Source organism: Anser cygnoides, chromosome 5, assembly GCF_040182565.1.
Source record: "Anser cygnoides isolate HZ-2024a breed goose chromosome 5, Taihu_goose_T2T_genome, whole genome shotgun sequence".
Taxonomy (NCBI): Eukaryota; Metazoa; Chordata; class Aves; order Anseriformes; family Anatidae; genus Anser; species Anser cygnoides.
In genome coordinates this window covers 65,771,496-65,793,728 of record NC_089877.1, presented here as the reverse complement: position 1 = coordinate 65,793,728, position 22,233 = coordinate 65,771,496, and the positions used below count along the sequence as shown (strand labels likewise).

The 22,233-nt window shown below is 45.3% G+C and overlaps 2 protein-coding genes and 1 non-coding gene across 8 annotated transcripts; 2 read left to right on the top strand and 1 right to left on the bottom strand.

Annotated features, from left to right (window-relative positions):
* Positions 1 to 10: 10 nt before the first annotated feature.
* Positions 11 to 15,750, top strand: PRPF39 (pre-mRNA processing factor 39). 6 transcript variants are annotated; one of them, XM_048066021.2, is made up of 14 exons: positions 11 to 153; positions 1,697 to 2,064; positions 3,034 to 3,159; positions 3,800 to 3,918; positions 4,659 to 4,826; positions 5,543 to 5,708; positions 6,110 to 6,217; positions 8,359 to 8,523; positions 8,842 to 8,968; positions 9,058 to 9,326; positions 9,900 to 10,084; positions 11,544 to 11,618; positions 12,197 to 12,317; positions 13,469 to 15,750. In XM_048066021.2, the coding sequence occupies exons 2-14, from the start codon at positions 1,729 to 1,731 to the stop codon at positions 13,520 to 13,522; spliced, it is 2,019 nt and encodes a 672-aa protein (XP_047921978.2). In that variant the 5' UTR covers positions 11 to 153; positions 1,697 to 1,728; the 3' UTR covers positions 13,523 to 15,750. The 6 variants fall into 6 exon arrangements, with proteins under 6 accessions (XP_047921978.2, XP_013054862.1, XP_013054866.1 ...); XM_013199408.3 differs by lacking the exon at positions 11 to 153 and adding an exon at positions 3,510 to 3,672 and having other exon boundaries at positions 2,041 to 2,064; positions 3,034 to 3,406; XM_013199409.3 differs by lacking the exons at positions 11 to 153; positions 1,697 to 2,064 and adding exons at positions 3,338 to 3,406; positions 3,510 to 3,672.
* Positions 9,408 to 9,493, top strand: LOC125183065 (small nucleolar RNA SNORD127). The gene has a single exon (XR_007164150.1). It is a non-coding gene; the product is annotated as a small nucleolar RNA SNORD127 (small nucleolar RNA).
* On the bottom strand, positions 15,693 to 20,422 carry FKBP3 (FKBP prolyl isomerase 3). The gene is made up of 7 exons (XM_066998788.1): positions 20,263 to 20,422; positions 20,078 to 20,179; positions 19,792 to 19,899; positions 19,515 to 19,650; positions 18,448 to 18,515; positions 16,853 to 16,950; positions 15,693 to 15,930 (listed from the first exon to the last, which is right to left on the bottom strand). Exons 1-7 carry the CDS (start codon positions 20,371 to 20,373, stop codon positions 15,876 to 15,878), a joined length of 678 nt encoding a protein of 225 aa, XP_066854889.1. The 5' UTR covers positions 20,374 to 20,422; the 3' UTR covers positions 15,693 to 15,875.
* Positions 20,423 to 22,233: the final 1,811 nt, after the last annotated feature.

The window sequence follows — 22,233 nt, the reverse complement described above, 5'->3', positions numbered from 1 at the left end:
GTGCCGAAGGGAGCGGGGCTCAGTGCGCAGGCGCGGGGCCCCAAGGCGCCGGCGCAGCGGCAGGCGCGGGCCCTAACGCGCAGGCGCGTGCCGCGCGCTCTTCCAGTGGCCGGCGGAGCGCGAGGAGGCCGCAGCACGGCGGCACCGCGGCAGGTGCGGGACGGGGGCGCGGGACCGGGACCGGGACCGGGACCGGGGACAGGGTTGGAGACGGGGACGGGATGGGCAGCGCGGGCCTTGCGCCGTGGGGCTGGGCCGGGGCCACACCGAGCGAGGCGCGGGGCCCGCCCCGGTTTGGCCTGGCCTGGCCCGGCCCGGCGCCGTGAGGGCTGCGCGGGGCGGGGCGCGGGGCCGCGCCTGGCGGCGGGCGCTGTGGGGGCCGCCCGGCGGCGCCGCCTCTGGCCCCGGGCGGGGCGGAGGGGGGGAGGACGTCCCCTCTGGGGCGCTGCCACGTGCGGGGCCCGGCCCAGCCTGCGGGAGGCGCGGGGGGGCAGCGGGGCCGTGCGGGGCTGCCCGCGGGTACCGGCGGGCGCGGCTGTTGGCCGCGGCAGTCGGCAGCAGTTCGGTGCCTCTCGCACGGGGCCGCCCCTGCGCTGCGTGCCCCGGTCTCCCGGCCGCTCTCGAGGGCAGAGCCGCCGTTAGGGGGTGAGAACCGCGCTGCCGCCCTTCCCTCGGGCCGTTCCAGAAGGCGCTCGGGTGGAAGCAAACTGCCAAAGAAACCTGAAGGTTGTGCTTGGAACGTAGTGTCCGTGCGTGCGTGTGTGTGCGCACCTCCGTGCTGCTTCGCACTCTTCTTTTTTTATTTCTTCTTCCCATTTTCCTTCTAATTCTTGGACGTAGCTGGAGTTGGAGGAGTTGTTTTTTGAGCTGGAATGCATCAACCCAATCAGCCAGAAGTGGAGAACATCTGTCACATCTCAGAATAAACTTAGGTCTTAAAACTCTTGTATGCGTAAGGACAGTTCTGTTAGCCTTCTCTGTTTTAGAACTACGAACAGGCTCGCCCAGGAAAACTGTATTGGCTTGCTTTTATACCTTGATAGTAACTTGTGATAGTTACTTGGAAAATCCACAAAGACTTGTGTGTGTGTGTGTGTTAAAACATACGATGGGTACAAACTTTTGTTTTAGCTGTGAATGAGACTCATGAGTGAAGCAGATATGATGAAACACAGGAATGCGTGAAGCACGTGGGAGACTCTTGAATGGCTGAGAATCAGGAAACTGTGCTCAAGTGTTACCTTCTGCAATCTAATCTAGGAATAATCCATTCACGCTCATGTTCCTAGTTTAACTAGAAACTTGCTTCTGGCTGGTCAGGTAAAATCCCTATTTTTGTTTTAGGTTTTTTTTTTGAATCTTCCACACTCTGGTATTAGAACAAGAGAAAGATCAATCTGAATTCAGTGTTTTTAAAATAACAGAATGGGATACATCTTAATACACCGAGAACTTTATTTGTAGCTTGACTGATCCTTTCTTTGCAGCCATTAGAGAGGGTGGGCAGCTTTCTGATTTAAGTAATGTCTATTAGGAATAAATGCTTCCCCCATCCCCTCCCTATGAGTTAGGACAGCTACAGCTCTCGAAGCCTTTTTTTGCTAGTGGTGTAGCTGAATTAATGACTGCATGGGCTGATATCTCACTTCTACTTGAATCTTCCCTGCTGGAATGTTGAATATTTTTATTTCTGTAGGGTAGTACTACAGGACATCTTCAATCTCAGCCATGGAGAACTCAGCTAGTACAGAGGAGGAGAAGACGACAACTGTAAGCAATGACAGCACAGGCAATGGCACTGAAACGGCAACAGAAGAACAGCATATGGACTTCAGTACAGAAATTATGAGTGTAACTGAGATGGAACAATCACCTGATAGTTCCCCTGATTTGAATGAAGAGAACACACAAGAAGAGGGTGAAATTCCAAATATTGAAAGCTTACAGACAACTGATATTGAGGCTGGCTTCCCTCCAGATTTTGATAAGTTCTGGAAAGTAGTAGAGGACAATCCCCAGGATTTCACAGGATGGGTATATCTACTACAGTACGTAGAGCAAGAGGTTAGTACGCGTCCACTTTTTCCTTAGTCTTCCAGAAATAACCAAACAAAACCAAATTAACTAACAGATATTCCAGTAACAAATCTAGAGCAGTAAATCAGGCTTTGATACGTACTGCTTTAAGACAGCTGTTATTCCAGTAAGGAATCTAGAACCGTATGTCAGGCTTTCATACATACAGTTTTAAGACAGTCACTGTTACCAGTGTTGTCAGCAGAGATCACAAAATAAGAGCAACAATTCTTAAGGCAGTGTTAAAACAATAATTGTTTTGCAAATGTTAATAATATGGGTTTTTTTTACACTTACAAGAACTTTGTTCTAGATTCTAAAGGTGAACCTGCGTGCTAAAACTTGTTCTTTATTAGAGATAACTCTTTGCAATTAGATTTTGGTAGTAAATAATCAGCTATAATGCAAACAGAAAGTTCTCGCTAGCTTTTTGAAAGCTAGGCACTTGGGTACATTCACTATTACTAAAAACATGTTAATCACACTTGAGTTTTGCATCACCCTTCTCAGCTTTTAGTTAGAATTAGCTCTATGTGACCTCCCATCTGTTGTTTTCATTTGATTCTTCTTAACCACGTGCAGAAAAGAACAAATAGCTTTTCACACAACATGGGGGACTTCTCGCTGCAGGATATGTGAATACAGAAATTTTGTTGCTTTTTGAGCCCACGTAAATTTGTGAAAAACAAAAATTGTGCAAGGCTGTAACAGGAAAATGATTCTGTCTAAGGAAGTCTCAAAGCTGTGAACTTTGTGGCTAGGAAAAGGCTGCTGAGGAAGCTTCATTGTTTTTGTCCCGTTCTTACACTTCTCTTGATCTGGCCCTGAGGTGGCGTACTGCGTTGTACGGCTGCCTGCAGCTGTCGTTGCTGGACAAGATGCTAGCTAGATGCTTGTTCTGTTGTTCAGGCTGTATGTTGGAGATAACTTATCACTTCTATTGTGTGTTTCTTGCAGAACCACCTACCGGCTGCCAGGAAAGCATTTGACAAGTTTTTCACACATTATCCATACTGCTATGGATATTGGAAAAAGTATGCGGACCTCGAAAAGCGACACGACAACATTAAACAGTCCGATGAGGTACGTAGGTAGCTGGACGAAGCTGTTGCCATTGGTCCTGTTGGCCAAATAATGACTAACGCGCTGCAAGTCATTTGGCTGCCAGTACCTGCCATGCGTGGTCAGGTTTGTAGGGATTTTGTTTGCACTTGTCACTTCTGTGGCATTTGTAGCTAATGTTTTTTCTCTTTGTTGGCAGGTGCGTTAAACCTCTACAGTTTGTCAAGCTTTGCAGTGCAAGCCTCTGTATTACACTGCAGCTTAACAAGTAGGGCAGGGCTTTTCTGTCACTTACATTTATTACTCATTTTCAAAGCAATATAGTTGGTTTGCTGGTCACAATTGCTACATCTTATTGCATTTTTGGTCAGACGCTGTCAATGATGCTCTAATGGGTCTGTGCCCTATGGTCTGTACCCCAAAGCCTGCCCACACAACCTGGTCAGAATGCAGGGACCGCTGCGCTTTGAAGATCAAGACTCTGCACGTGGAGATCAGAACATTGCCATGTTCTATCCAACCTCCACCCGAATGGTAATGGTAGATTATTTAAACAAAATTCCAGTAATTAGTATTTCTAAGGTTCACCGGATAACACAGTGTTGCCTCTCTCTTAGGACACCAGTAAGTATTTGAAGTACAGTTCGTGTTCTCTTCATAGGTTTATCGCAGAGGGCTTCAGGCAATTCCTCTTAGTGTCGACCTTTGGATACATTATATAAACTTCCTAAAAGACACCTTGGACCCCGATGATCCTGAAACTAACAATACGATTCGAGGGTAAGTTGAAAGCAGCCCAAGTGGTACAAGAAGCACATACATATAGTTACGTAGCTTAAACACCTTAATCCAGTTATGCTAAGGGGCTGCCTGATAACAGCCTGTAGTTATTTTAAGGAGTTTTAAGAGTTTATGGAGCTAAATTCCATTAAGTAGTGGTAGACAATACAACGTGGTGCAAGTTGTGAACTTCAGACTACACCTTAGAAATGCTCTGTGAGGCTCTAGGGTGGTATGCAGTGTTGGAACAGGTTCTCCATAGAAGTTTTTAAATTTCATTTCTTGGTGATTCTAGAATGTCTCACCTCATCTGCTGGTAATGGTCCTGGTTGAGTAAGCGGTTGCACTACAGTTTGACCTGAAATTAAACTGAGGCAGCCAGTCGCATGACCAATGTGTGTCTTTCGTCTGTTAAACAGTTTTAGAAGCTTCTTTACAGGATCTAAGTGCTAAAGACTGTATTTTCTTAGTGTCTTGTATTTTGGCTTTTTTCTGTTATCTTTTTTTGTTCTATTATAATAGTACTGGAGAAAAAAGGATAGGTGTGAACTCTCTGAATCTCTACAGATCTTGTGATAGATATCTAGAAGACACTGAAGAATTTAAATAATGAATTTTTGGGTTGCAAGTAAATGAGGACACTTAGAATCTCTAAGTAAAATCTCTAAATAAATAAAAGCCAGAACTCTTCTTCCTTGTTCTGTCACCGCATCCAGAGTCAACTGTAAATTACTTTTCAGAGCCTATGAACACGCAGTCTTAGCTGCTGGGACAGATTTCCGTTCTGACAGACTATGGGAAATGTATATAAACTGGGAAAATGAGCAGGGAAACCTGAGGGAAGTTACATCCATATACGATCGCATCCTTGGAATTCCAACACAGCTCTACAGTCATCACTTCCAAAGGTAAAGAGAAAACAAAAGGGTAGCTAATGCCATGAATTTCTCAAGCACACGCCAACCTATTTGTGTAAATGTGAAAATATTTATTAAGAACAGCTTAAAATAGTTGCTTAGCTTTATATATTCATTTATTTACTCATACACTTTGACGAACTTTTAAGTACTGATACACTTTTTCAGAATATGGCTTTACATTAAATCACGAATTCTGCTGCGGAATAAAGGAAGGCATTGGAAACGTCAGTGAGAAGTGGGGATGTCTTTGAAAAAGCCGAAGAGCAATTTTTAAAACTTACTTCCTCATGCACTGCTCACTTGTGGTTAAACATTAATTTTGTTGAAACCCAAATAGAAATACTTGGTTAAGTGTTATACAGTAGAATTCTACAGTCGTACGGAGAGGTTAAGAGGAAGGAATCCGGTAGCTCTAGTTAAATTGTACAGCAGTCTTCCTTATAATTTCTGCAGATCTAAGTGGTCTGTTTTCACCACTGAATTTCATTGTCCTTTAATTTCTCTTTCAGATGTAAAGCTTCTGAATATCTGATAAATAGCGGGAGGTTTGTTTTGTGCACATGTTGTCACAAGTTGCATGCTCATTTCTGCTCGATTGATAAAGTAATACAGAATCCCAGCAGGGTTTATTGTTTGTTCTGGTTATGGAGAGTATTAAAACATAAAACGTCAAATTTGTGTTGACTTGTTTCTAACTCTTTTAGGTTTAAAGACCATGTACAAAACAATTTGCCACGAGAACTTCTAACTTCTGAGCAGTTTGTTCAGCTGCGCAGAGAACTAGCATCTGCGAATGGCCACAGTGGGGAGGATGTGTCACCTGGAGATGATCTGCCCTCCGGTACTGAAGATATAACTGACCCTGCCAAGGTACACGTGCAGAGAGAGTTCGTTGGGTTTCCTTGCCCTGATCTGTGGCTAAGAGAAGTATATATTTGCAGACAATCTGGTATGTTTGTAGCAGATATGTTCACATAGTTTTTTGCATATCACTGCTCTTTGTCTGTAGAGCATATGCTTCCAGCATTTTCATAGGTGTCAAAGAAATGGAGTTCATCATCGTTAAGATGAGACCAAAACTTCACACAGAAAACAAATTCAATTGGGTTGCGCTAAGAGCCAAGGTATCATCGGGGCAACACCCCCCTCCCTTCCCAAGCTGTTTCGTATAGCATTTAGTGCATCCGTGCTACTTTGCCTATATTACTGTTATCTTAAAGTGCACTGTGGTATCTACCTGTTACATTTTTTTTTTAACAATTGTGTTTTAGCTAATCACTGAAATAGAAAACATGAGGCACAGAATCATTGAGATTCATCAAGAAATGTTCAATCACAATGAACATGAAGTCAGTAAGAGGTGGACATTCGAGGAAGGGGTAAGTTCATTTTTTTTTCTATGTGAGGCAGCGTGTGTGAGAGTTCTGAACATAAGACTGGGAATTAGGAATTTTGATTAACAGTTAGGCCTTACAGTTTAAACTGTGGGGCTTTGAACAAAAGTCTGGCTTTACTTCTGTGCCATTCTTCTTATCAAAAAGCAGCTTGTCAGGTCAACTCTGTCATCTGAGGATGTAACAGCCTGCAAACAGTATTTGGAGAGAGGCAAGATGGTGTAATGTTGTTTTACTGAGTAGTCTTTAAATATACATGTATGAAACGCTATGCCACTCAGTATGCATCTGGAGTATTACAAAATAACTGGAGTTGCTACCTTCCTCCCTTCTTTAATTGAAAAGGTAGGCATGTCCTAAAAGGAGAATGACGTTTATGTTTGCGTATGTATTTTTTGATTGCCTTCAAGTCTGAAATCAGTTAGCTTTGTTTTCCAGAAGTAGCCATCATAACCTGCAGCTCCCATATATAACATGTTAGAAGTAATTAAGCCAATCATTTGTTTATCAAAATATTTTCTATGTAGAATTAAGCTTAATTACTTTTTAAAAGCAGCCTGAGTTTTTAATTCTCAATCTGGCAAACATGTTATTGCGTAACATTTTGTTCTTGTCTTAAGTTTATCATCTTTTCAAAGAGTATGATGTATTGAACAGTTGGGACAGATCTCAGAGGTTCTTTAATAGTCTGCGTGATCTCAGACCTGTTCTTACGTTGCCTATTGTGCTTTGTTAGAGTAGGCAAGATACCTTATAAGCCAAAGGAACTCAAAATACAGCACCGTAGCCAGTCCTAGCACAAAGTCAGGCTCAAGTGATCTCCCCTTTCTTGTTACACAACAGCCTGAAGTGCTGTTGTTACCAGTTCTGCGTGTTGCAGGATCACTTGTGTACCAGGTACCTGTCCTAGAAGGAAGCAAAGGATACCAAACATGTCCCTAGAGGAGGTGAGGCTCAAATATGCTGATGTGTAGAACGGTTGTGAGTATAGCTGTTGTACTCGCAGGATCAGGGAACAGTAAGCTACAGATTATTGAAGATTTGAAGAATGCTACAACTGCAGACATGCCGTAGAATAACCTGTTTCTGATAGGTTTTCTGTATTGCTCTTGGCCAGAATCTATAACTGCTCTACTAAAAGTGTATCTGCTTTATAGATACCAACATGTTGGATCTATAAAGAGCGGAAAACAAAGTTATACAGGTCTTTACAATGGACAGAAATGAGGTAGATACATGGTTGAAGTCAGGTAGCAGTGATGGAGGCCACTTAGACCTTCTTTACTACTATTTTAGCGGTGCCAATGTATCTGTGACTTTATCAAGACAAAGACCTTACTGGATTCCATAGCGGAGCTCAGTAAGGAGCGTGAACGGGATGACGGGCTCTAAGTTTTGGGTGGTCGTGAAGGATTGAATGTTTCTGCTTAATTATCAAATTTCTCCAGAGACTTGAATGGATATCTCTGGGGTAGCAATGTACAGGAGAGAAATAATGAGGTAAAATTAAAACTGAAGAGAAGAAAAGCAAAAGATCTCTGGAAGGATGTTTTGCTATGTTGAGTTCAAAGCAGTGTTTAAATTTGCCCTTCTGAACTCTGTCCAACAGAACTCCTCCTGTCAGGAGTAAAAATGCAATCTTGCTAGCTATTAAATAATCAGCCTGATGTAAATATTTCATATGAAGTTCAATCCGATGCTCTGTCTTTCCTTGCCGTGTTTCTCAACCAAATTTGGAACTTAATTTGTAGGATGTGCACTAGTACAATGGTAAGTACTTTGGTTGTATATTTGTATGTGGACAATACTTGTTGTTTATAATGTCATTGTTACGTTATAACGGTAGGTGTGCAAGGGAGTAATTATCTGTCTTGTTCTTCTTCAAATTCTTTGAACACTTGCACTCAAAAAGCTTTATAGGTAAACAAAGTATTGGTGTAATGTAACTCAGCAGCGTTTCCCAGTTAAGTGGGATTATCCCACTTGGCTGACTTGAATAGGTGATAAAGTAACACTCCGAAGTCCTGCTTATTTCAGTGGCATTACTTGAATGGTGTGGGGTTATTTTTTAACCCATTTGGTTGCATGCTTATTAGTCATACGTTGCCAACCTGTCACTCTTGCAGATAAAGAGGCCTTACTTTCATGTAAAACCTCTGGAGAAAGCTCAGCTGAAAAACTGGAAAGAGTACTTAGAATTTGAGATAGAAAATGGAACTCATGAGCGAGTTGTGGTCCTCTTTGAAAGATGTGTTATTTCATGTGCCCTCTATGAGGACTTCTGGATTAAGGTAAGGGAAGTGGTTTACCACTGATCTCTTACCGACTGCATACATTGATCTAGTGACTAACCTTTTGTACTCTTGTTGAATGTTGTTCATATATAACTATATCTGTTGCATTAGGAGATGGTCTGCTTGCAACCAGATTTGACTGCTGCATATGCCAACTTCGTTGCCTCTCTACGTCCTTCCTTACAGAAACTAGTCTAGTGGTTCAATAAAGGTGCTGAATGGGTTTAAACAAAAGAATTTTATCGTTCTGTCATGTATTTAAAGACAAATATAAGCTGTAATATTATTCAATCTCTGCTCTGTTTTCAACTATAGTATGCCAAATACATGGAGAATCATAGTATTGAAGGAGTGAGGCATGTCTACAGCAGGGCTTGCACAATACATCTTCCCAAGAAACCAATGGTTCACATGCTGTGGGCTGCCTTTGAGGAACAGCAGGGTAAGAGCAAGGTTTTTCCTGGGAGGGATTCTGTTCTGAAGAAGCTGTTGAATGTGTCATATTTTAAGGCATCTTCACTGGTGTTTTAGGCAACATCGATGAAGCAAGAAGAATCTTGAAAACATTTGAAGAATGTATTCTAGGTCTAGCTATGGTTCGCTTGCGAAGAGTAAGCTTAGAACGCAGACATGGAAACATGGAAGAAGCTGAACACCTGCTTGAAGAAGCCATTAGGAACGCTAAGTCAGTTAGTGAATCGTCATTTTATTCCATCAAATTAGCTCGGCACCTCTTCAAAGTACAGAAAAATCTTCCAAAGGCAAGAAAAGTGCTGTCAGAAGCCATAGAAATTGACAAAGTATGTGTTTCCTCCTTGTTTTTGTTTTTAATACAGCAAACTTGTATTTTTTTTTTTCTTTCTGAACCGCTTTAATAAATACGGCAACAATGATGACAGGTATTTTGGCTGTATGTAATGTTTCATTACTGCATGGAGACACCAGTCCCTCTAAACTGATGTTGCCATATTTACAGCTTTCAACTCTGGAAATTTGCAAGTTGTCTCTTTAATCAGATGCATAACTTGCTTCATACCTTCATTTTTCCTCTTTAGAATCATAAACAGTTATGACAGTGTTCGTATCTCAAGGCAAACAAAATTGACCATGTAGGTAGTGTTCTTGAAGCATTTTTGTATAACGCTCCAGTCCTATCTGTTAACTCAACGTCACATCTGTTTTTGTAGTGTTAGCTGACTTCTGTTTTATTTGTGAAATAAACCAGGTCAGAGATGACCAATATAAGAACAAGATGTTTATATTAACTGTTTTAGCATATGCTTATGTTCCAGACCACATCCAGTAGACATGCATTCAGTGTTAAATATCTAATATGACGCATCTACAGCTTCCAATACTTTTTTTTTCCACAGGAAAATACAAAACTGTATCTCAACTTACTTGAAATGGAGTACAGCGGTGATCTCAAGCAAAACGAAGAAAACATCTTGAGCTGTTTTGATAAAGCTGTTAATGGTGAATTGTCTATAAAAATGAGGATTACGTTTTCTCAGAGAAAAGTGGAATTTCTTGAAGACTTTGGTTCTGATGTAAACAAGTAAGATATAATCTGTGCAGTGGCCAAATTAAGGTCACCAAAAGAGTGGTTGTAAAAGTAGTAGGGAAGAGGTAGCATTAGCTGCATCCGTAAAGTGTTGTGGTTTTTTTGTCATCAGCTCTCTGAGGTGGAGGTGTTTTTCTAAACCAAAGTCCTATCTTGACTATCTTGAAGTAGAAATCTCTTTTCAGAAAATTATCCCTTTTTTTCTGAAATACCTAATGCCTTATAGTGCCAAATCCTGTTGCCTGTAACTTCTTACTTTAAAGGGGGATGCCTCTTAAAGAGAAAGTGAAGTGTACTGTGACACAGGTGTAATATATATTTCTGTACCCTGTGAGTCACTGCTTCTTTTTTCCAAAACTGCATTTTTTGGTATTTCTCTACGTTTAGAAGTGTTAACAATGCTGTACACTTACATGGGAGGATCAGATATTTAAGTGAGGTTTGCACTTCTATTGCTAATAGCCTTTTTTCATCTTAATATTCTCTAATGTGAAATAAGTCTTTGTTTTTATTTACATTTTGCAGCTAATTAACTTGGAAAGTTTAACCGTGAGTTAGTTTTTCTGCTTTGTATGTTTTTAAAAATAGTTCTAACGTAATGTTGACTCTGAACGCTCAAACTTGCGTGACAGCTGGGCAATGCAACTTTGGAGTCCTAAACAGTCCAAACAAAATGAAGTTTTAAGCTTCAAATAATATGAGAGGGGCAGAATATGTACAAGAAACTCTTTTCACTAAGAGCAATATTGATAGATAGAAGCATTTTTCAGTTGATATCTTGTGAACTGTTTTATGCAGCAAATGAACTTTATATTTAGCTATTCGTTTGAATTTCAATTAGGAAATGTAAGTCTTACGCTTTCACTCAGCAATATATGGTTATACTTAGTACGTGAATAATGTAACTCTTGTTCTGTGTTAGATATACTTGTTCTTTCCACACTGTTTGGGAAAAGGCAGTGGGTACAACGTCAGAATTGTTTTAATTTTGTGTAATACTCATTTCCAGTATTTAAAGAAGTGCAGCTTCCTAAATATCAGTGCTCCTATTATGGATGGCATCAATGCTTAGGTGAAGTAATTTAATCACTGCAAGGAGCAGCTGTATCACAAACAAGTTGTCTAAAACTTCTCTATAAAGTTCATTTATAAAGAACTGTGTGAAGCATGCTGAAAGTTAAGCAAAAAGTTGGGAATTTTTGAGCTAACACTTCTAAAAAGAAAATCTTTACTGTGCATTGTGGAATCTCCCCTCCAAATTACTTTTGTATGTTTTGTTTTCCTCTCCCCATTGTGAATCACTGAAAAAAATACAGATTACTATTGAATTTGGTTTAGAATGTTTTAGTATTTTTACATTTTGAACTAGACCTCTTAAAATGGTTGCTTATATTTAAAACATTAACATGGAAGTGGTGAGCAAAGTGCTTTTTTTTTCCTTTGTCTTCTTCAGGCTTTTGGATGCCTACGATGAACATCAAGCACTTCTGAAGGAGCAGGATTCTTTAAAAAGAAGAGCGGAGAACGGGTAGGAAGTCTGCTCACCTGAGGTTATACACCAACTCGATAGGTTATGCAATACTGGTAGCTGCAACATGTACTCCACTGAAATGTCTGACAGACAGCATGTAAATGCTTGAGAAATATTTCAGAGAACAATCTCAGAGGCTGTGTTTTTTGTTTGTTTAGCCTGTGAAATATATATTAGCTTAAAACCTACTGTTAGAACAAAATAACTTTTTTTAATCACTTAAAAGTATATGCCAGGGCTATACTACTGGCTTACATTTGGAAACATTTATTGGAAGTTAACTTTTTAATTATGTATCGCAGGAAAAACTAAATACCGTTAAAAATAACTAAATCTCTAAGGAGATACATGCTGGTGGTGTCTCAGTTTGAGCACCAGTGTAATTCCAAAAGCGGACTGTTGTTCTGAGCACCGCGTACCACCAACTTTTTCTGAATCGTATTCCGTTACTCTGTTTGGACAGGATGCCAACTTGGAAAACAGTCCTTACCCTTATCCATTATAGTATTTCTTACGCAGGCATTTTTAAAACTTTAATCCAGCATACCATTTACAAGTGTTTAATAACTTTGCAGGTCAGAAGAGCCAGATGAAAAAAAGATGCTCACAGACGACCCGACTATGGCATCGGCACAGATGATGGATGGGGACATGCAGGTCAATCAGGCAGCGTATAACTATAACGCCTGGTATCAGGTAGGTACATGCTTTGGTTACTTCTTTTAACACGTGTTCTGAATATATGCAAATTGTTGTTTTCCCAGTCACTGTTCTTTATCTGTGTCCACGTGTCACTTGGCAGGGAACAGTTGGAACAAAACCTTAGCTCGTTTTAGTTGCTTGCTTTTCTTTCTATTATAGAAGCATAAAAGATTTCTGTCTAGCGTGGAGCAATGCTAGCAGCTTGGTGGCGAGCTCTTTATGTGAAGGGAGGTGTGGGTGAAGGATATTGCAGGCAGGGGCCAATAGCGTGTTCTGTGCTGCAGCCTTTTGCCCAGGAACGTCACCTTGGGTTACCAACTTACTGTGTTCTCAGTTACTTTCTCCAGCCAGGGGTTGCTGTAATGTCTCAGTAGGGGTTATGCTGCTAAATACCTAAGCTCAGCTGAGATGGGGGTGCAGCTGGTTGCTGTGAGACCATGGGAACTATCTCAGTGATGGTTTCTGCTAGCTACAAACTGATAGATTTAAAGGGATTAGTGTCAGGACGCTTGGCTCTGCTTGCTTGTGGGGTTTGCTGTAAGAGTTGACACTGACAGCTGTATGCTTTCGTTATCTTCTGCTCCTTCCCTTCTGTTGAAATGGAAATGATGAGGAAGAGCTGTGGGGCAGTTACCAAAGAGGGGGGTTTGAGGCACAAGATGTTCACTTTGACCTGTCCTGTATTTGAAGACTTTCTAAATGCATGCTGCTTAAGCAATTAAAAACATTACAGGCAACAGTATCTGCTCCTGCACTGGCCTTTGTTAAAAATCTGATCATTGACTTGCATCTAAACCACATTTCAGTTTTGCCTCAGTAACAAAACTGATTTCCAGTAGATTTTGTAAGGTGGTTCAGAGCTTGCAGGCCTTATATTGAAGGGGAACCCCCCGAGTTGTTCCACGCTTTACATCAGATTGAGATGCAGGATGCATGCAAAGCCTCAAACAAAAGGTATCGAGACCCGATTGTTGTGGATGTGACACGGAGCATGTTGACACTTGTATGACCACGGTGGCTGGTCTGTTATTAAAATTACAAAGGGGTGAACTCAGATGTGCCTTTCAGGAATGCTAGATAGCTTAACCAGATATCCTTCCAGGAACACGGCTGTTCTGACTTCCATTATCATTGTCTTTTTCTAGTACAATTACCAGAACGCGTGGAATTATGGACAGTATTATTCTCCTTCAACTTGATCAGAAGAGTGGATGAAGTTCACTGTGCAGTTTCGACGAAGAAAGAGTAAAATATATTTTTCTAAATTAGGGATGTTAAAGAACTGTTGTAATACTTGCTTTTTTTTTCTTTTGCATGTAAAATGAGCTGATGTTCACAGGGTATGTGTGAAGCAAGATTTGTGTGCTGATAATTGATAAATGGTATCTCTGTACAATTCTAGTTTACTATAAATGCATTTTTTTTTTAATTCCCTGCACTAACTTATGGAGCTATCTGAAGATTTTTTTTGTCTCATTCTGATTCCTGGGGTGGGTTGACCTTGGCTGACTGCTAGGTGCCCACCCAGCTGTGCTTTCATTCTCCTTCCTCAGCAGGCCAGGGGGAGCAGATATGATTTAATAAGAAGCTGCGGGTTGAGGTAAGGACAGGGAACTTGCTTGCCAATTACCACCATGGGCAAAGCAGACTCAGCATGGGGAAATTAATTCATTAATTCAGAGCAGGGCAATGAGAACTAAAATCAAACTAAAACCACTGTCCTGATTCCCCTTCTTCCCAGGTTCAACTTTGATCTCAATTCTACCTTCTCCCACGCCACGTGGCAGAGGGGGCTGGCAAATAGGGCTTGCAGTCACAATGCTGCTTCTCTGCTGCTGCTTCCTCCTTGTGATCTTCCCCTGATCCCATGGGGTGCGGTCCTTCACCAGGTTCTGCCCCGCGAGCCCTCCCTGGGGGCTGCAGTTCACCCGGACCTTCTCCAGCACGCGCCTGTACCCCGGGGTGGGTGCAGTCCTTCAGGAGCAGGCTGCTCCAGCAGGGGTCCCCCAGGGGCTGCAGGCTCTGGGTCCCATCCACCTGCTGTGGCACGAGATCCTCCGCAGGCTGCAGCAGCGTCTGCTTTGCCAGGGCCCCCCTTGGGCGGCAGGGGAGCTGCTGTGGCACCTGGAGCACCTCCTGCCCTCTCCCTCAGTAACCACGGGGCCCGCAGAGGTGTTTCACACATTTTTCTCTCGCTCCTCCCGCAGCTGCTGTGCGGTGTGTTTTAGCCTTAAATACGTTGTCACAGCAGCGCAGCTGGTGCTTTAGCTGGCACTGGCTTTTATCTGACTTGGAGCAACCCCTGCAGCCCCCCGCTAGCAAAATCTTGCCACCTAAGCCCAATACAATGGCACAGATTCGATCAGTAAATCTGGATCTTTCCTTTTTTCTAAAAGCATTTCTGATTTCTGTTAGCCCCAGCGGCTGCTATAGGAAACAAGCAGGTCTCGGCTGGCTGCCAGTTCAGGGGCAAGGCTGTCCTTTGACCTGTTCTGCTCCTTCCCAAGCAAATCTTCATAACCTGCTTCCACCGTGAGATCTTTTTCTATGCCCCAGTGAGCAAATCTAAGACTACTTTGTTTGTAGTGTTATAACAAACTCTTCAGCTTAATATGGCAGCCTTTGAAAGCTGTGATATGTATTTTCTATTCTGTGTGGGGGGTCAAAAATTAAAATGCAGTGCAAAATGATGTTGCATTCTTTTTTTAAGAAGCACAAACTGTGTTTGGGATGATTTTTTTGTATCTAGAGTTTTTCATGTACACAATGTGAGCAAACTTTTTTCATTTGATCAAAGTGATCATTCTCATTTTCGTAATAAAAGCAAGGAATTCAGTAATTCTTGGAGCTTTCTTGGGTTTCTTTAGTCACATTAAGACGTCCAAACTCTACAGGTTCTACAGCTGTCTTGTTTAAAAAAAATCTGTACTTTTAGTATAGAAACACCTCAGGAACTTTGAGGCAGACATAGTTCTCTTTTAGGAAGGGGCTGGTATCGTGCCTGACACTTCAAAATGTATTTAAAGGAGAAATCTCATGTGTATTTAAGAATTATGTATAGCGTCACTTAAAGAGTCACCTTCCTCTTCCCTGCTACTATTTTAGATGAACTAATACCGTTGGTGAGCGCTGTTGTAAAACCTAACAGCTGCACAAAGGATAAAGCTGAAACACATTGCTTTGACTTGAGCGTGGTACCGAGGTAAATACACTCCAGTAAAATATCACTGAGTATTAGAAGGATCGATAAAACCAGTCATGGCAGTTCAGGATGGGTCTCCTCCTTCAGCAGTTTTACTTGAGACTCATGCACCCCGTCCCCCCCATACTAAATAGTTTTAAGGTAAGCGTACACAAAAGTAAAATCAGTTGCAAGTATAAACAATGGTTTCTTTAGTGGTATGTTACTGTACAGCAGTTGGGGGGGGAACAAACTTGATTTCAATACAAGGCCACAGTTGTAGTTATATCCTGAAGGTACGAGAGCAAAACTGCAGCTGTCAGAAGCTTTCTTGCTCAAATGGATTCCCAGCAGCAAAGCAAATCTCCGCTTCATTCAATATCCACCAATTCCACTTCAAAGAAAAGTTTTGCATTTGGTGGAATCCTGTTGGCACAAGTTAAGGAAGCTTTAAAAAAGAGAAACACTGCCCAGCCATGTTTATAAAGCCATGCTAAGCGATTTACCACCTGCTCCGTGCGTCTCCCTGACCTATGTTAACGTCGTGGATTAAGCATGTAGCCACTGCCGGTGTTCGGCAGGAGGCTCACAGACCGTTCAGAACCAGCTCTGCAGACACACCTTTATTAAAGCACACTGCTCATTATTCCAATTCTTAAGACGAACAGCTGAGTTTTACCTTAACTGCCTGAGTGCTGGCTCTGTTTTTGGGACAAAGTCACTCGTCTTCCCCTGAGAGGTCAGATTGTCTGAAGGCGTACTACAGTGGGGAGAAAGTTTTTTTTTTTTGGGGGGGGGGGGGGGGGGAGGTGGAAGGTTGCTTTAGACATTTAGACAACACTTTAAATTACCAGGACGTAAGGTTAGAGGAAGAGGGAATAATCCTTTTCCTTGTTCCTAATAAACACCAGGAAGGGTTGGTAAAAAAGTGTTCTGTAGGACCACTCCTTCAGTTGTTTCCCAGAACTGCTGCTTCCAGACAAGCTTCAACTGCTTTTTATTCAGTAGCAGCCGATAACTTTGCCTGTCACCTCACAACTACACTCGTTAGCATCTCCGTTTGTGCTGCAGGAGGAAGCATTCAGAAGCAGCTACAATAAAAACAAGGCAAAAAACAATAGCCAGTTACCTTCTCTATCACCTGCTATGCAGTTGTCTGTACAGGAGGTTTTCTTCCAAAGGGGCAGTTGGCTCCATCACCTCACTACACTTACTATGTTACTCTAAGCCTGCTATAAGCAGCGAGTGAATGCTTCCCCATTTTATCCCTGTCTGCAAAGCGCATCGTTCTGCCAAGGGTTTCCAAGTTACTTAAGACAGCAGTCAGTAGGCGATTGTGAAAGGATACTTTGCATCAGGCTGCCCTTTCTTGCCATACGCCCACTCAGGTTCGATTTCCAGTTGAGCCTTCTCTCCTTTACTCATCGTCAAGAGAGCTTCATCCCACTAAAAACAAAACAAAGACAAACACAAAACCGAAGTCTTCAAGCACTAAAAAAAAAACCCAAACATTTTAGATGCTTTTTTCACCTTGTTCCTGTGAAGACCCGTGCAATAACACATAATTCGTTTGGGCACGTTCGTCCACCCCAAGGTGTACACTGGGGCAGTCCCACTCTTTCCACGTGAGGAAACGTTTACCCTTAGCTGATGTTCCCTGCTCTCGCACCAGCCTGGACCATACACCACAGCTGAGGTTCACGCTTTTACGTTGTACAGAACCTACTGAACGGATGAAATCAACGTGCTTGTTTCAATGTAAGCATCCAGTTTCAGAGCACATTTCACTACGAAGCGGATTAGTGCTTATTTAAGGCTGACCCAACGCCTGATTTTACTTCAGTGCTTGTCCCTCTTCAAGACTCCCACTCACACTGCCCCAAGCTGCTGATCAGTTTAGCATCGTATCACACTTCACAACCAACAGCTGCTACGGCCGCCTTGTGACTGCCTGAGGAGCCTATCTGGCACCCACACACAACACAGGAGTGTTAAGCCACGATACTAAAGAAGAACCCAGGCAACGACTTCTGCAGTACTGACTTCTGCAGTACTGGCCACGTGCCCAAGGCCATTCTCCCCCGCCCAGTGGTGCCCATGAGGCTGCCTTTCTACGTAGCAGCAGCACGGAGGGGCATGTGCATGACTATACAGAAACAAGTCAGGTAGGCATAAGATCCTTCTTGTATTCTTATCTTGTGCAGGCAGCCACCGATAAATATCACCACGAGCTCAGCAGCAGCAGGAGTCGAGCCCCACATGTGCTTTGTGCATACGCTGGTATCTCCCCGACGCGCCAGGTTTACACCAGTTTCTGTGACTTTAAGATTTACACAAGCAGATGGATACACAGAACACTGAACTCTTCTACTCAGTGCTTTCAGTCTGCCTGGGTATTCCCCTCACGCAGATTCTGCCTCCGTTACCCTAACAGCCAGTGCTGGATACAGCAGAGGAATTACAGCACCAGAACTGCAGCTCAGTTCGGTACACGATGGAACTAGAATTTGGGTTTTCAGCATACAGCTCAGTTAATGGATGAACCGAACTATAGGTGAGGGAGCACTGAGGCAAATAAAAAGAGATGCTGACAAAACCCCACCTTCTGACTGACTGAAGCACACAATGCATCCAGCAGAGAGCCCCGGGAACCCGATAATCTCGCCTATTGTGCAGAGCACGACACAGAGACAGCAAGAGGCTGTACGTGTCCTGGGGAACATGCAGTCGTTAAACTACACACCACCCAACGAGAGCAGTGACACTGCAGATGGATGGATGCATCCATAACGAATAAATATTACATCCTGCTGACGTAAAAGCTTCCAACGTGCCTTTTTACCTCGTCAAGAAACAACAGCTCGAAACCTGCATCGCAGTCATAAACCCTGCAGACTGAAAACTCTTTTTGGATTCTGAGGGAGTCATTAATGATTTACTTACGCCTCTGATAACTTTTCCTACGCCAACTTTGAAACTTAAAGGCTTGGCAGCTTTTTTCTTCTTTGAACCTGAAAGAAAGTAGCATTTTCACTTGCTTTAACATCACTCCAACACACACAACACTTCTGTTAAAACTGACTGTTATGATCACGCTTTACATAGATACCTACTCTTATTATATTACTTTTAGCACACTAACAGGTATTTAGGGGAAAAATTTAGCGCTGTGCACTAAAAGCATTATTAAATGATCACATTGCACCAGGAGCTAAAGCTGACAAACATCTTTCAGGTACGGATCCACTGAACCTGTAATAGTAATTTCAGAATGACGAGATTTCAGAGGTCACAAATGTATTACTGAATTGAACAAACAAATGAAAGTCATTAGGGAACCAATTTTGCTTTCAATGCTGTAGAAAGATTTTAAAACAAGCAGGATGAATGACAGACAGTATGTGAATGACAGCCCTGCTGTTCCTCTCGGTGTTGAACACCGCTGCTGGAAGACAGTTTCTAGCAGTTCAGACTTCGTGTGCGTGAATCCTCTGATCAAAAAGTCAGAGAATTACTAACATACTTCTCTGCAGTAAATATTGCAGAAGAGACTACTTCACACCACTGTCGCTCCAGTGTCTCCACACTTGGGGGCTTATTACAGAAATACACCAATTAGCGTGTATTTAGGGAAACCAACTCGTTGCTGGTGCCCGAGTTCCGTAGATAAGGGCATCTCCCTGAGCAGCACCCGTCCTTCCTCCGAAGTAATTTCTGGGCTTATTGAGTCCTCGCATTTCGTATTATTCGTGGCCTGGAGAATGCGAAACTCGAGGTCTGGTAAGACGCAGCAGTGTCATGTTGCAGCCGCCAGCCCTAAAATAACGCCCTGCCTTCCCTCATGGAAAATCTGACCGCAGCGGGTGCAGGGACGGCCCGGCAGCGAGGTGACAGCAAAAGCCGTGCTTCTGGAGTCCGGCCAGGCCGACCGCGACTGCTGGATGAATCCAGCTGCTCTCCCCTGAATGCCTGGAGCGAAAGCCCAGCGCCCAGCACACACACGGCCTCACCTGTTTGAACGTTGGTGTCGAAGACTGTTCCGTCCTGGAGCTTCCCCGTGTACCAGCAGTGCACGGTGTCCCCCTTCTTCGGGAAGTTGGTTTTGTCGCCCTTCTTCAGAACGGACTTGGTGTACTTCGGCGGCCCCTGGGTTCACGGGCACGCAGTCAGGGCTGCTGCAGGAGCCCGGCCCGGCCCGGCCCGGCTGTGCCGCAGCGCTGCGGGGCTGCTGAGCCGAGCCGAGCCGAGCCGAGCCGGGCCGGCCCCTGCCCACCCCCCGGCACCGACCTCCTCCCGGGCCTCCTCGGGCTTCGCCGCTCTCTCCTTGGCCTCCTCCGCCTTGGCCGGCTTCGCCTGCTCCGCCGCCGGCTCCGCGCCGTCCGTGCCCCGAAAGCGCTGCGGGGGGTGGCGGCGTCAGGGCCCGGCACGGCCCGGCACGGCCCGGCACGGCCCGGCACGGCCCGGCACGGCCCGGCACGGCCCGGCACGGCCCGGTACAGCCCGGTACGGCCCAGTACGGCCCGGCACGGCCCGGCACGGCCCGGCACGGCCCCACCGCCACCCCCGGCCCCACCTGCGTGTGGAAGAGCTGCGTGTAGGCCGCGATCAGCTGCTCCTTGTTCGCCGTCTTGGCCACGTTCTTCACCTGCCCCAGCAGCCGGTGCTCGGCCAGGAACTGCAAGACACGGCCGTGAGCGGCGGGGCCGGGCCGGGCCGGGAGAAGGGGGGAAGGGGAGCGGGGCCCGCCGCCGCCCGTACCGCCTGCGCCGCGTGCTGCTGCAGGAACTTGATGATGTCCTTCTTGGGCAGCGCCTCGCTCCGCAGCTCCTCCGCGCTCCAGGGCTGCGCCGGCGCCGCCGCCGCCGCCATCTTCCCGCAGCGCCCGCCCCGCGCAGCGCCCGCCCCGCCCCGCCCCGGCCCCGGCACCGCCCCGGGGCCGCCCCGCGCCTCCCGCGGGCCCCTCGGAGCGGCGGCGCGGCCATGGGCGGCGGGCGGCCGGCGGCGGGATGAGCGGCGGGCGGCCGGCGGTGGGATGAGCGGCGGGCGGCAGGGGCTGCTGCCCCGGGCCTGGCGGCTGCCCGCCACGAAGGCGGCGGCGGCCGAGCCGGAGCCCGGGGTGGCGGCGGCGGCCGAGGCTGAGGCCGAGGAGGAGGCCGACGACCTGCTGCTGGCGGCGGCCGCGGCGGCGGCGGACCCGGCCCCGGCCCCGGCCCCGGCCCCGGCCCCGTCGGCCGCCGGGTTCTGCGCGGCGGCGGGCGCGCTGTGGATCTACCCCACGAACGTGCCGGTGCGCGGCTACCAGCTGCGCGTGGCCCGCGCTGCCCTGCTGGCCAACACGCTGCTCTGCCTGCCCACCGGGCTCGGCAAGACCTTCGTGGCCGCCGTCGTCATGTACAACTTCTACCGCTGGTTCCCCTCGGGCAAGGTGCTCTTCCTCGCCCCCACCAAGCCGCTGGTGGCCCAGCAGATGGAGGCCTGCGCCCGCCTGATGGGCATCCCGGCCCGGCACATGGCCGAGATGACGGGTGGGTGCCGCCGCGCGGGGGCTGCCGCGGCTCGGCTCGGGGCCGGCGGGGCTCGGTAACGCCACCGCCTTCCCTTGCAGGGGGAACCCAGGCCCTCAGCCGGCGGGACCTGTGGGCCACCAGGAGGGTCTTCTTCCTCACGCCTCAGGTAATGGTGAACGACCTCTCCCGCGGGAGCTGCCCTTCTGGCGACATCAAGTGTCTGGTCATCGACGAAGCCCACAAAGCGCTGGGGAATCACGCCTACTGCCAGGTAACGCCGAAGGCCCGAGCCCCGCTCCTGATCTGTGGCTGCAGAAACCCCCCCAAATTCACTTACGTTCTCCGCAAAGTGTGGCCGTTGCTGCTCAGAGATTTTCCTTTAGTTCCTTCTCTTGGTCTGCAAGATGAGCAGAAATCAAGCAGTGCTCTGTGCCATCTGCACATTGCTTTTAGTTCAACCTGCATTAAAACTTGACAAGGTGAGATGGGAGTATTCTTAGTGTCTGAACAAAACTGTAACTTTTTTGTTTCCAAATATTTTCCCAACTGAAGCCATAAAGCATGCTTTTCAGGTGTGTTCCTGTTCGCAGCTCTCCTCTGGCACTTCTGTGCCAAGTTTGACTAGATCTGAAGTGGAGGGATGTGCTGTGTCAGAAAAACGTGGGGGAGCTCACTTGGGTTACTGTACTGTTAATCGTTTTGTTAAATCAACTGAAAAATCATTTAATAATTTACCAAGGTTGCTCCGCTGAGTGGGATTAGTGTAATACACTTAATCAAGATTACATGTTCATGGATAAAATCTTTATAAACTGAACACCTTCTGGCTTCCATTTGAGTTTAGAAATATTCTTTTTAGGATGCTTTGTTGAGCTTTTTCTATGTAGTAGGTATTTTTGTCAGCATACTTTGTATAAGCAAGTAATCTTTAAGAATGCTAACATGAAATATACCAATTCCTAGGTTGTCAAGGAACTAAGCAAATACACAAATCAGTTTCGGATCTTGGCCCTCAGTGCTACACCAGGCAGTGACACGAAGGCAAGTGAAATTACTTTCATGGGTTGAATAATACAGTTTCCGTAGAACTGATAACAGTTGGAATACTGTGCAGGATATTGAAGTCTAGGAGAATTCCAGGTAAAAACTGAGTCACTTCACAATCCGTTAGTTGCTCAGTGTTTGCCTTTTTGCTGCTATAGACTCTATACTATTTATTTCC